Source organism: Chiloscyllium plagiosum, chromosome 6 (genome assembly GCF_004010195.1).
Source record: "Chiloscyllium plagiosum isolate BGI_BamShark_2017 chromosome 6, ASM401019v2, whole genome shotgun sequence".
In the NCBI taxonomy this organism is placed as follows: domain Eukaryota; kingdom Metazoa; phylum Chordata; class Chondrichthyes; order Orectolobiformes; family Hemiscylliidae; genus Chiloscyllium; species Chiloscyllium plagiosum.
In genome coordinates, this window is record NC_057715.1 from 115,093,470 (window position 1) to 115,106,941 (window position 13,472).

A 13,472-nucleotide genomic window follows, 5' to 3' on the forward strand; every position below is an offset into this window, starting at 1 on the left:
GGTGACATCTTCACCTCATAAAGGGGCAGTGCTCCGAAAGCTTGTGATTTCAAATAAACCTGTTGGATTATAACATGGGCTCATGTGACTTCAGACTTTGTCCACCCCAGTCCAACGCCTCCACATCACGGTTACAAGAATAAAAAGTGAGGCTGACAAGCAGTAGATTGGGGGTGGAACTGTCAGAGCTTGGGACCTAAGCAACTGAGGCTCTGATCCTTAATGATAGAGTGATTAAAATCAGGGATGCTTTAAAAGGGCAGAACTGGAGGAGAGCAGAGATCATAGAATCATACGAGTCTGCACTAACAAAGCAACACTCAACCTATAACTGGTCTCACTTTCCCACATTTATGACATTTCAAGTGCTCATCCGTGCACTTTTATAAAAGTTCTGTGGTTACTGTCCCCAGCTATCCTCCCAGGTAGTGCATTCCAGATGCCCACCACCCTCTGGATGAGAAAACATTTCCTCAAATCCCCTCTAAACCTCTTGCCCTTTGCCACAAAATTATTAGTAGACCTTTCAACTAAAGGGAGCAGTTGCTTTCTGTACCAACAGTTCTGAAGAAGGGGCACCAGATTCGAAATGTTAATTCTGCTTTCTGTCTTTACAGGTGCTGCAAGACCTGCTGAGTTACTCCAGCAAGTTTTGCTTTATTGCTTCTTATCCGCAATCAAAATGTTCATTGACTTCGAGTCAATGCCAGTTGGCACACGTAAGGAGGACAGGGGAAAGGAACTTGCTGTGACTTAGGACTCAGGTAGAGGTTTTGATGGTCTCCGGGTTACAGAGGGTAGAGTTTATGAGACCAACCAGGAGTGCATTGAAATGGTCGAGTCCAAATGCAGCAAATGCATGATCTCAGGTTTCAGTAGCAGATGAGCTGAGGTAGAGTCAAAAGTGATGGAAATGGTAAACAGTGGTGATATCTCTGATACATAACTCAAGAAATTACCATGCTTTAAGTGAAGAGATGAAAGACTGGCAACACTGTCAAAGATACCCAAAAATCAAAAGGCTCAGAGTTGGGATGACTCTGAACTCTGAACTCTGAAGTCCATGCTTAGAAACAAATCAGTCCCAAATACTTGCAATCCCCCCTTGTTAAAGCAATTTTTGTATTTTAGTTTTTGTGAAATGAGGGATGATATTTTGGTTGGGTTAAAGCATGTGCGTCAGTGCATTATCAATGCAGTTGCTTATCTCTGGCCATCACTCTAACTCCAGCATTCCAGCCTCGGGTGCTGACATGCTGTGTCAGATGTTGCTTGTTCTCCAGATTCACAAATACGGCTCATGCAGGCCACCCGCCGTCCATGTCAACCCCACCCCATCCCCCTGAATCATGCCATGCAGTCAGGTGGGAGGCCGTCACTTGGTCCAGTGCGTTCAGACTACCCTGCGCAAGCCTCCACCCAAGCTGGCTGATGTAGCTGGATGAAGGTGAGGGAGGTCAGGTCTTGTCACTCCTGCATACCCTCGCATTCAGGTTGGTGTTGACCCTCTGCAGCAGCAATCGCGTGCTCTGCCTCAGCTTCTCATGGGTGAAGTAGAAGAGGATGGGGTCCATGACGCTGTTCATGCTCGCCAGGGGTCTCGTGGCCTTGTAGGCCCGGGCGAAGCCTTGAAGCGTCAAGCAGGCAATGGATCTCTGAGCGCGGATGATGAGATAGGCAGTCTTGGTCAGGTGGAAGGGCAAGAAGCTAATGATAAAGACCACGGCCACAATGACAATCATCCGCAGGGCCTTGCTCTTTTTGCGCTGGATGGCGTGGCCCAGTGCCTGGTTAGGTTTAGACAGCTCCATCGCCATGGCGCAGTAGCATGCCAACAGTCCGGCGAATGGGAAGGCAAAGCCCACCACCGTCAGGGCGATGCCATACGGGAAGTAATAAAGGGACTGTTCAGGGCTGCTCAGGTCATAACACACAGTCCTGTTGCGCTGGATCCCGGTGGAAGCAAATTTCCAGACGGGAGCACACTCTGCCAACACAAAGGTCCAAACCAGGCCGCAGACTGCCCATGCAAACTTGGGGCCCCGTTTCTTGTGCCAGGTACTCAGCGGGTGGCAGATGCCAATGTACCGTTGCAAGCTAATGCAGGTGAGGAAGAGAATGCTCCCATGAAGGTTGGCGTAGAAGAGGAAGCGGGTGGCCTTACACAGCGTCTCACCGAAGGGCCAGTAGTCCATGTGAATGTAGTTGTAGATCAGGAGCGGCAGGGAGCAGACGTACAGGATGTCCGCCATGGCCAAGTTGACCATGTAAATGGCATTCCTGGTCAGAGGCTTCTGGGAGAGCCGGATCTGAATGATGACTGTCAGGTTTAGGGTCAGGCCAAGGACCAGCACCACCGAGTACGTGACAGGCAGTAGAATGTTCTTGAACTTCTCTTGGTATGTGCAGCCTTTGCTCGGAGGGCCAGAGGTGGAATCATTCATGTTCCCGTCTCCTGAACGCTTCAACTTCTATTCCTCTCAATCGGCCCTGTCCAAACAAAAAGTGAAATCTGAATAGGAAGCATCAGAACAGGAAGAGGCCATTCAGCCTCTCGGGCCTGTTACTCCGTTTGGTTAGATAATGGTCAATCTGTGCCTCAACCCCAATTACCTGTCTTGATTCCTTATCCCATTCATCCATCATCCCCAGAAACAAAGTACACCTGATGCTTGATGAAACCCCAATGATCACTCAGGGTACTGAAATCAGAGAGTTATGGAGCACAAAAACAGACCCTTCAGTCTAACTCATCTGCTCCGACCAGATAGCCCAATCTTAACTATTTCCATTTGCCAGCTTTTGGCCCATATCCCTCTAAACCCTTTCCATTCATATACCCATCCAGATGCCTATTAAATGCTGTAATTGTACCAGCCTCCACTACTTCCTCTGGCACCTCATTCCATACTCATACCACCTTCTGCATGAAAACCTCTTAAATCTTACCCCGCTCAGCTTAAATTTATGCCCTCTATTTTTGAACTCCCCTACCCTAGGGAAAAGACCTTGGTTATTCACTCTATCCGTGCCCCTCATGATCTTATAAACCTCTGTAAGGTCACCCCTCGGCCTCCAATGCTGCAGAGAAAAAGTCTCAGACTATTCAGCCTCTTCCCATAGTTTTGTGTGAGGTGTTGCATTTTGGAAAGATAAACCAGAGCAGAACTTATACAGTTAATGGGAGAACCCTGGGGAGGGTTGCTGAACAAAGAGACAGAAGGGTACAGGTGCATAGTTCCTTGCAAGTAGAATTACTGGTAAACAAGGTGGTGAAGGAGGAATTTGGCATGCTTGCCTGTATTGGTCAGTGCATTGCATATAGGAGTTTGGATGTCACGTTGCAGCTGTACAGAACATTGGTGAAGACAGTATTCAGTTCTGGTCTCCCTGCTGTAGGAAACATGTTGTTAAACCTGAAAGGGTGCAGAAAGGATTTATGAAGATGTTGCCAGGGTTGGAGGGTCTGAGTTATTACATTGTGCAAATCCCAGTCCTAACCCATCATTGCTGGTGTTAACTAGTCAAATCCATTTCCTGATGATAAAACCGTACACAACTATGAAAACTTTACAACACAGAAGGAAGCCATTTGGCCCATCTCGTCTCTGCTGCCTCATTGCAAGACCAATTCATCTGAAGCCCTACAATTCTTCCCTCTGCTAATCCAATGCCCCTTTGAAAGCCTCAGTTGAAGCAGCCACTGCTACACTCTCAGAATTGGATCGGCTGGGCAATTAAATATCGGCTGGGACAATGCTTCCGAAGAAACTCCCCCTCTTAATAATATCTACTAGAAGCCCCTGAGCTACCTGCCTGGCTTGGGTATTCCCATGGTGCAAGTAATGTAGAAGAAGCCAATGGGTTCAGGCACATCAGTATCCTGATCTAAGGTCCTCAATAGGCCAAGGACAATAGCCAGCCAACCTTTCCACCATCCCTATAAAATTGGAGGCAGATCAGGAGAAGGCAGATAGGCAGTGGCTTGTATTCTTTTTTAGGAAGTAATAGATAGTCATAGTCATAGAGTCATACTGCACGGAAACAACTTTGGGCCAACCAGTCGATATTGAACATAATTCCAAACTAAACTAATCCCACCTGTTTGGTACTGGTCCATATCCCTCCAAATACTACCCATTTCACCTTCAGCAACAAAACCTACAAACAAATCAATGGGATGCCTATGGGATCACCGATATCAGGATTATGAGCAGAAACAGTGATGCAGAAACTAGAACAAACAGCCCACCCCATGATCCAATCCAAACTTTGGATCCACTGTGTGGATGACATCAGGAAACAAAACAAATTAGAAGAGACCTGCAATATCATTATCACCATCCTTACTGGCATAAAGTTCACCAAAAAGGAAGACAACAACAGACTCCCCTTCCTAGGCATCACAGTGGAACAAACAGTCAATGGAGAACTGCAGACATGTGTCTACAGGAGAGCAACATACACAGACCAGATACTCAACTACTGAAGCAATCATCCCAATACTCACAAACGGAGCTGTGTCATTATTTAAATGGGTCACAACAAACTGCACCATCCAGGAACTATGAGCAGCAGAAGAAAAATACCTGTACAGCATATTCAAGAACAACGGGTACCCCAATAAATACAGTCCACCGATTCTTAACCAATAAACCCAAACAAGTAGATACAACATGCCCAGAGACTCTAGCCACACTCCCATACATCAAAGACATCTCGGAGATGACTGCGAGACTACTCCGACCCCTTACCGTCATGGTAGCCCACAAACCGACCAACATACTGAAACAGCTACTGATGAACTTAAAGGACCCTGTACCAGCAACCAGCAAAACGAATCTCATTTACAAAATACCCTGCAAGGACTGCAACAAACACTACATCAGACAGACAGGCAGGAAACTAGCCACTAGGATACACGAGCACCAACTAACCACCAAAAGACATAACCAGCTATCACTAGTATCCTTTCATACAGATGAAGAAGGACACCACTTTGACTGGGACAACACATCCATCCCAGGACAGGCTAAACAGGGACTCGCATGGGAATTCCTAGAGGCCTGACATTCAAACCAGAACTTCATCAAAAAACACATCGATTTAGACACCATTTACCAACCTCAGAAAAAGAACTGGAAATGATATCACCCACCTTAACAGACCAAGACACATAAATTAAAAGCGGGACAGAACACTAGCGCTTCACCGGAGGCTCACTGCTGATGTTACCTAGCACGGTGAAGAAACGTCTGAGAACAAACCTACCAGCTCAGTGAGCAAACTTACAACCTGAATCACAACCTTTCCTATTCCTGTGTCCATCCAAATGTCTTTTAAATGTTGTTATTGTACCCAAATCCACCACTTCCTCAGGAAGTTCATTCACACGAGAACCACCCACTTGCCCCTCATGTCTTTTTTAAATCTCTCTCCTCTCACCTTAAAAATGTACCCCTTTTGCTTTGAACGTCCCCCCACAATCCTCAGGATAAGACAACTATCATTGACTCTGTACACCTCTCATTATTTTATAAACTTCTATACGGTCACCTCTCAACCTCCCATGCTCCAGTGAAAGAATCCCCAACCTATCCAGCCTTTTATAATAACTCAAACATTCCATACCGGGCAACATCCTGGTAATTCTCTTCTGAATCCTTGTCAGCTTAATAAAATCCTTCCTATATCTGGGCGACCGGAAATGGACTCAGTATTACAGGAGAGGCCTTACCAATGTCCTGTACAACCTCAACTTGATTTCCCAACTTCAACACTCAGAGGACTGAGCAATGAAGATAAGTGTAATAGTTGAAGATTCCATGGTCTGAATCATAAGACCATAAGATGAAGGAGCAGAATTAGGCCATTTAGCCCATTGAGTCTGCTCTGCCATTCGATCATAGCTGATATGTTTTTTCAACTCCATTCTACTGCCTGCTTCCCTAACCCTTGCTCTCAAGAACCTACCTCGGTCTTAGATAAACTCAATGACTTGGCCTCCACAACCCTTTGTGGCAATGAGTTCCACAGATTTACCTCTGGCTGAAGAAATTCCTCCTCATCTCAGTTCTAAAGGGTCATCCCTTCACTCTGAGGCTGTGCCCTTGTGTCCTGTACTCTCCTACTAGTGGAAACATCTTCTCCATGTCCACTCTATCCAGGCCTCATGCTTCGAAACTACACTGAGTACTGACCTAGACTCCTCAACTGCTCCTCATATAACAAACCCTTGATCCCCAGGATCATTCTTGTAAATATTTTTGACAATTCATATTAATCCTCGTCTGGTAATGAAAGAGTTTGTGTAATTTGGAATTAAATAGTTCAATCAAGTAAAGATTAGACAGTAATATTCACACCACAAAAATGCCACACAATGACCATCTCCAGCAAGACAGAATCTAACCACCACCCTTTGACATCCAATGGTGTTACCATGACTGAATTCCACTCTGTTAAACTCCTGTGGGTTACTATTGATCAGAAACTGAACTGGACTAGCCATATAAATGCTGTGTCTGGATCAGTGGTGCTGGAAGAGCACAGCAATTCAGGCAGCATCCGAGGACAGGCAAAATCGACGTTTCGGGCAAAAGCCCTTCATCAGGAATAAAGGCAGAGAGCCTGAAGTGTGGAGAGATAAGCTAGAGGAGGGTGGGGACCTATTCCTACCCTAGTCATTCTTTCATTCCTGACATACCTAGAGAAAGCCTTAGGGTTTTCCCTAATCCTAACAACTAAGGACCTTTCATGTCCCCTCCTTGCTGCTCTTAGCTCTCTCTTCAGGTCCTTCCTGGCTACCTTATAACTCTCAATCCCCCCAATTGAACCTTCACGCCTCATCTTTACATAAGCCACCCTCTTCCATTTAACAAGGGATTCTAATTCCTTAGCTGAAACTTTATTGCTGGAACAGCACAGCAGGTCAGGCAGCATCCAGGGAACAGGAGATTCGACGTTTCGGGCACAGGCCCTTCTTCAGGAATGAGCAGAGAGTGTTCAGCAGGAGAAGATAAAAGGTAGGGAGGAGGGAGCTCTTCCAGCACCACTAATCCAGAATCTGGTTTCCAGCATCTACAGTCATTGTTTTTACCACCATATAAATGCTGTGTACAGGGGTAGGTCAGAGGCAAGGAATCCTGCAATCAGTAACTCACCTCCTGACTCCCCAAAGCCTGTGCATCATCCACCAGGGAAACCAAGGATGGACAATAAGTGCTTGACTAGCCATGACTAAATAAAAAAGCATTAATTTTTTCTTAGATTTGAACAACTCTTTTATCTGCAATTAATGTGATGGGTTTACATGAAGATTTCCTGCCTTTGGTTAATATTCCTTTTAAAGGTTGCTTGTTCAATAATCCACCACACACACACACACACACATGCACCTGCACGCTAACAAACACACGCACACACAGACATGCAAACACATTCAGGTGCACACACACTGATGCAGATACACACACTTTTGCACACAGAGAAACAGACAGAACACACACACACACACACAGACACACACACACCCACATGCACGTAAGTTACTCCTCAGTATAAGCACTAGTCCGCAGCAGAAATGGCATTGCATGAGAAACCAAGAAACTGCCCTTAGTAATGGGTTTTGTGTTGACATGCTATCACTGAGCACTGTGCTGCTATTTATAAACCAAATTATGGAAGATGCACTTTGAGAATATAGTCCCCTTCACTCTCAGACAATCAGACTGATTCACAAGCAGTTCTGAAGAAGGGTCACCAGACTTGAAACGTTAACTTTGTTTCTCTCTCTCCACAGATGCTGCCAGACCTGCTGAATTTCTCCAGCTTTCTTTGTGTTTGTATGACACTGATTCACAACTTTACAATCCTTTGACAAATGGAATCTTCAGGATATTTCTCCTTTACTCAGTATGTATGATAACGAATGTTTATTTTATATTTAATGAGTCTATAATTTGAAACAGTCCAGCAAGATGGAAAGTCTCCGAAGAAATTGGACAAATGCTTAAAAATAAACTGCAGTCATGACAATGGGGAAGGAGAGGAGCTCATTGGAAAGCTGTGGCTCAGAGAGTATCAGGAGCCTCTTATCAAGTTGGGGAACCAAGTCCAGGAGGCCATTACAGGAGCAGCACCGGCATATGAGGTGTCATCCTGGTGAAGATACCAAACAGGACAAGAGATAAGGCTAATGATCCCACAACCAACAGACCAGATCTAAACTCTGCAGTCCAGTCGTGAATGGTGGTGGACTATTAAACGACTCACTGAAGAAGGAGGCTCCACAAATATCCCCATCCTCAGGGTCACGAGTGCAGAAAGTTAAGGCTGAAGCTTTCACAACAATCTTCAGCCAGAAGTACCGAGTGCATGATCCATTTCGCCCTCCCCCAGCATCACAAATATCAGTCTTCAACCAATTCCATTCGCTCCACGTGATATCAAGAAATTGGATACTGCAAGGTCAGTGTGCCCTGACAACATTCCAACAATAATCCAGTGCTCCAGAACTTGCCGTGCTCTTTGCCAGTATGTTTCTGTGCAGCTATATCACTGACATTTACCTGGCAATCTGGAAAATTCCTGCAAATTCTAAATTTCCAGCAAAGGAACGGAGCTCAGTTTAGGTTCAGGGTAATTCGGCTCCTGACATCATTGTAACATCAGTCCGAACATGGTCACCAGAGCTGAATTCCAGAGGTGAGGCAAGAGTGACAGCCCTTAGCATCCAGGCTATAATCAACTGAGTGTGGGATCAAGGTGCCCTGGCAAAACTGGAATCAGTAGAAATCAGAGGAAAGCCCTCCATTAGTTGGAGTCATACCTGGCACAAATAGAAAAGGAAAAGGATGGTCAGCAAAAAAGAATTTTGTATTGGGGGGCTGGGGGGGAGAAGCAGATTTTATTAAAATAAGACAGGATCTTGACCATAGTAGACTGGGAATAACTATATATGGGTACATCTACAGCAGAGTGGAAGGTGTAACAAAATGGAACTGGGGAGAGTTTAGCCTTAACATATTCCCTTTGGGGTGAAATGTAGGAGCAACAAGCCCAGAGAACCCTAGATATCCTGGAGTATTCAGAACTGGCTAAGCAGGAAAAGAGAGATATATAATTTGTACAAAGGAAGCAAATCAATGGAGGCCCTAGAGGAGTACAGGAAGTGAAGTAGGGAGCTCAAGAAAGCAATTCGAGAGCAAAGAAGGGGCATGAGTAAAGCACTGGCATGTAAAATTAGGGAGAAATGGGAGGTAATGGCCTAGTGGTATTATCAATGGACTGTTAATCTAGAGACCCAGGTAATGTTCAAAACCTGACATGATGGTAGAATATCACTTAAATAAAAATCTGGAATTAAGAGTCTAATAATGACCATGAATCCATTAGTGATTGTCAAAAAAAACCCCACCTCATTCACTAATGTCTTTAGGGAAGGAAATTGCCATCCTTACCTGGTCTGGCCTCCATGCGACTCCAGACCCTCAGCAATGTGGTTGACTCTTAACTGCCCTCTGGGCAATCAGAGTTCAGCAATAAATGCTAGCCTAGCCAGTTACGCCCTCATCCTGTGAATAAATAAATGCATACCAAGAGGAAGAGATTAACCAGGAAAAGATTGGGGTCCATTAGATATCAAGGTGGAAATCTGTGTGTGCACTTCTCATCTGTCTTTACTCAAGAGAAGGAAGATATCAGTACAGATTCAGGAAGATGAAGTGTTACTGAAGAAAATTATTTTTCACTTGGCCATTTGGAATGCAGTAGCAGAAGTTGCTGGAAAAGCTCAGCAGGTCTGGCAACATCTGTGAAGAGAAATCAGAGTTAATGGTTCAGGTCCGCTGACCCTTCCTTGGGCCACCAGACCTGAAACGTTAACTTTGACTTTTCTTCACAGATGCTGCCAGGCCCTTCAGTTTTTGTTCCTGATTTACAGAATCCGCAGTTCCTTTCGTTTTTATCAAGAATGTACTGCCTGGGAGTGTAGTTGAGGAGAGGAACCTCATGACCTATAAAAAGTACTTGGATGAGCATGATATTCAAAACTAGGTGGGATTTGAGCCCATGTTACAGATTACTAACCCAGTAGTGTTACAAATAGGCGACTGTGTTGCTTCTCATGGCATCCCACTCACAGGCATTATCCAAGGTCAAAATTCAAGAAGGGCAACTGAAATCTCATCGCATCTACCAAACCCAAGTGATAGATTGTTGCAGAGCAACTGAGGAAAAGCCAGAGAAAAAGCACAGGGACAAATTTCTCTTTGTCATTTTGAACATCTCTCTTGTCCAGATTGAAAACATGGAAAATGGGGAAAAAGACTTGTTTGGCTGACAGGTGTGCAACATTCAATTTAATGATGAGACATTTTACTTTCCAATTGGCGTAGGAGGACAATGCATGCCAATCTATTTGTTTTAGAGAGAGGGTAAATGTCATTATCCCCTGTGGAACTGAATCGCAACTAGTTGATTGTAATGTAGTTAACCATCTGGCTAACATTAATCTTATTTCCCTTTTGGAAGTTCCACTTCGCTGTCTAGAATCTAACAGATTAATGTCCACTATTTATTTTTAAACTAGCTATCATTTTCAATGTTTTTCCTTCCACAAGCTCTTCCATTAATTCTGTCCAATTAACATGCAACGTGCAATTTTAAGTGCCTCACTGAACATAGTCCAACAAAATTTAACACAGTCACAAAAATATTGGCATCACATCCAGTTCATTCACCACCAACACTCAGCAGCAGCCATCTGCAGGATGCATTGCATTGCATTGTAATACCAGGAAGCGATAGCCTCTCTATGCTATTGCTGGACCATTAATGCAGAGGTTCAGCTAATGTTCTATGGAACCAGGTTTGAATCCCATCATAGCAGATGGTGAAATTTAAACTCAATAAAAAAAACCTGAAATTAAGAGCTAATTCTGACCATGAATCCATTGCCTCTCATACTCATCTAGCTTTCCTGTAAACACTCTCATACCAATCAGATTCCTCCATCTCACATTCTTTGAGGGAAGGGATTTTCTTTCGTTGATCATCCTATTGGATTTATCAATGATTTCATTTATTCATTCACTGGAAGGGCATGGCTGTGTGCCAGTATTCATTAGGCAAAAGTGGTTACTGCAAATGCTGGAGATTAGAGTCAAGATTAGAGTAGCACTGGAAAAACACAGCAGGTCAGGCAGCATCCGAGGAGCAGGAAAATTGGCTTTCCTGCTCCTTGGATGCTGCCTGACCTGCTTTGCTTTTCCAGCACTACTCTAATCTTGCCAGTATTTATTGCCCATCCATAGTTGCCCCTTGAGAAGGTGGTGGTGAGCTGTCCTCTTGAACCGTTGCCGTCCATGTGCCGTTGGTTGACCCACATGCCCTTAGAGAGGGAATTCAAAGATTTTGACCCAGTGACACTGAAGGAACGGCGATACATTTCCAAGTCAGGATGGGGAGGGGCTTGGAGGAGAATTTACAGGGGGTGGTATTCCTATTTATTTGCTGCCCCTTGTCCTTTTAGATGGAAGTGGTTGTGGTTTTGGAAAGTGCTGTCTGAGGATCTTTGATTTTTTTTCTCTCTTCATTCACGGGAGGAGGACATCACTGGCTAGGTGAACATTTATTCCCCATATCTAATTGCTCAGAGGGGAGTCAAAAGTCAACCACATTGCTGTCACATATAGACCAGAATAGGTAAGGGTGGCAGATTTCACAGTAACGGGTCTTTCCAACAATTGGCAACGCTATTATCTCTTCCAGCCTTATAAACACCTCTAATGCTGTAACATCCTCCAACCACACAAAGTTCCTTCTCTCTGTAAACACCTCTATCTCTTACACTGTTCTTCCTCTTTGTTACCATGACTAGTTCCTTTCAATCCTCTCTAGCTTTGTAAACTCCTCCAACTGCCCCCGCTCTTCCTATCTCTGTAAACCTCGAACAACCCTCCAATATTTCCACCATCCTCTAATTCTGGCCTCTCAAGTTATCCCAGTTTTAGTTATTCCACCACTGGCAGCTGGGACTTCGGTTACCTGGACCCCAAGGTCTGGAATCTCCTACACAGACCTTGCTATTTCTCTCTTCTCTTCTTGGCAAAAGGTTTGTTTTTAATGTCTGCAATTCCTTTTTGCAGCTCAGTTTTAAAGTTGTGTTTGATGTTCATTCCTGTGAAGCAACTTTGTCATTTTACTGTATCAAAGGTGCTATTTAAATGCAAGTTGTTATTTTTGTTTAGTTCAGCTTTTGAATGTCATATTGGTTACCACATCTCAGGAAAGGGATGAACACATTGGAGACTGTACAAAAGCTGCCTTCCTCCAATGTGTGTAGAGGTTATAGGGTGGTATGGTGGCTCAATGGTTAGCACTGTTACCTCACAGCACCAGGAACCTGGGTTCAATTCCAACCTCAGGTGACTGTCTGTGTGAAGTTTGCACATTCTCCCCATGTCTGTGTGGGTTTCCTCCAGGTGCTCTGGTTTCCTCCCACAATCCAAAGATTTTCAAGTTGGGTGAATTGGCCATGCTAAATTGCCTGTAGTGTTCAGGAATGTGTAGGTTGGGTGCATTAGTCAGGGTAAATGTAAGGTAATAGGTTAGTGGAGTGGGTCTGGGTGGGTTACTCTTCGGAGGGTTGGTGTGGGCTTGTTGGTCTGAAGGGCCTGTTTCCACGCTGTAGGGAATCTAGAACATAGAACATAGAACAATACAGCACAGTACAGGCCCTTCGGCCCTCGATGTTGCGCCGATCCAAGCCCACCTAACCTACACTAGCCCACTATCCTCCATATGCCTATCCAATGCCCGCTTCTATAAAGAAGTGATTTACAAAAATGGTTCCAAGAACGAGAAACCTCAATAATGAGGATAGATTGAAGAAGATGGGACTGCTCTCCTTGGAGAGAAGGTGGCCGAGATGAGATTTGGTAGAGGATTAAGTGGGCTGGACGGAGTAGTTATGGAGAAGCTGTTCCTGCTTGTAAAAGGAACAAGAATGAAAGGGCATAGATTTAAAGTGATGTGTGAATGAAGCAAGGGTGGTGTGAGAAAAACTACTTATCTTTTCACATAGCAAGTAGTTAGGGACAGTATTGCACTACCTGGAAATTTTGCAGGTTCAATTGAGGCATTCAAGAGGAGCATTGGATGGTTATTTGGATTGAAACATGGGTATCGGGATAGAGCAGGAAAGTGGCACGATGTAATGATGCTCATTTAAAATGAGCCAGTGCAGGCACAATGGGCCAAATGGCCTCCTCTGTATTGCAATAATTCTGTGATTCTTTGAAAAGGAAGATGGTCAGTTTGTCTAACGCAGGGCAATAATGTATTTATGAGGAGAAAGTGAGGTCTGCAGATGCTGGAGATCAGAGCTGGAAATGTGTTGCTGGAAAAGCGCAGCAGGTCAGGCAGCATCCAGGGAACAGGAGAATCGACGTTTCGGGCATAAGCCCTTC

At 44.6% G+C, this 13,472-nt stretch overlaps 1 protein-coding gene across 2 annotated transcripts in view; it reads right to left on the reverse strand.

Annotated features, from left to right (window-relative positions):
* Positions 1-1,077: 1,077 nt before the first annotated feature.
* LOC122550952 (P2Y purinoceptor 3) overlaps positions 1,078-13,472 on the reverse strand; it is a 116,217-nt gene continuing 103,822 nt past the window's right edge. For both annotated transcript variants that reach the window (XM_043692487.1, XM_043692486.1), the window contains exon 2: positions 1,078-2,490. In XM_043692487.1, coding sequence (XP_043548422.1) covers positions 1,458-2,444 — 987 coding nt within the window. In that variant the 5' untranslated portion in view covers positions 2,445-2,490 and the 3' untranslated portion in view covers positions 1,078-1,457. The remainder of the gene's footprint in view (positions 2,491-13,472) is intronic.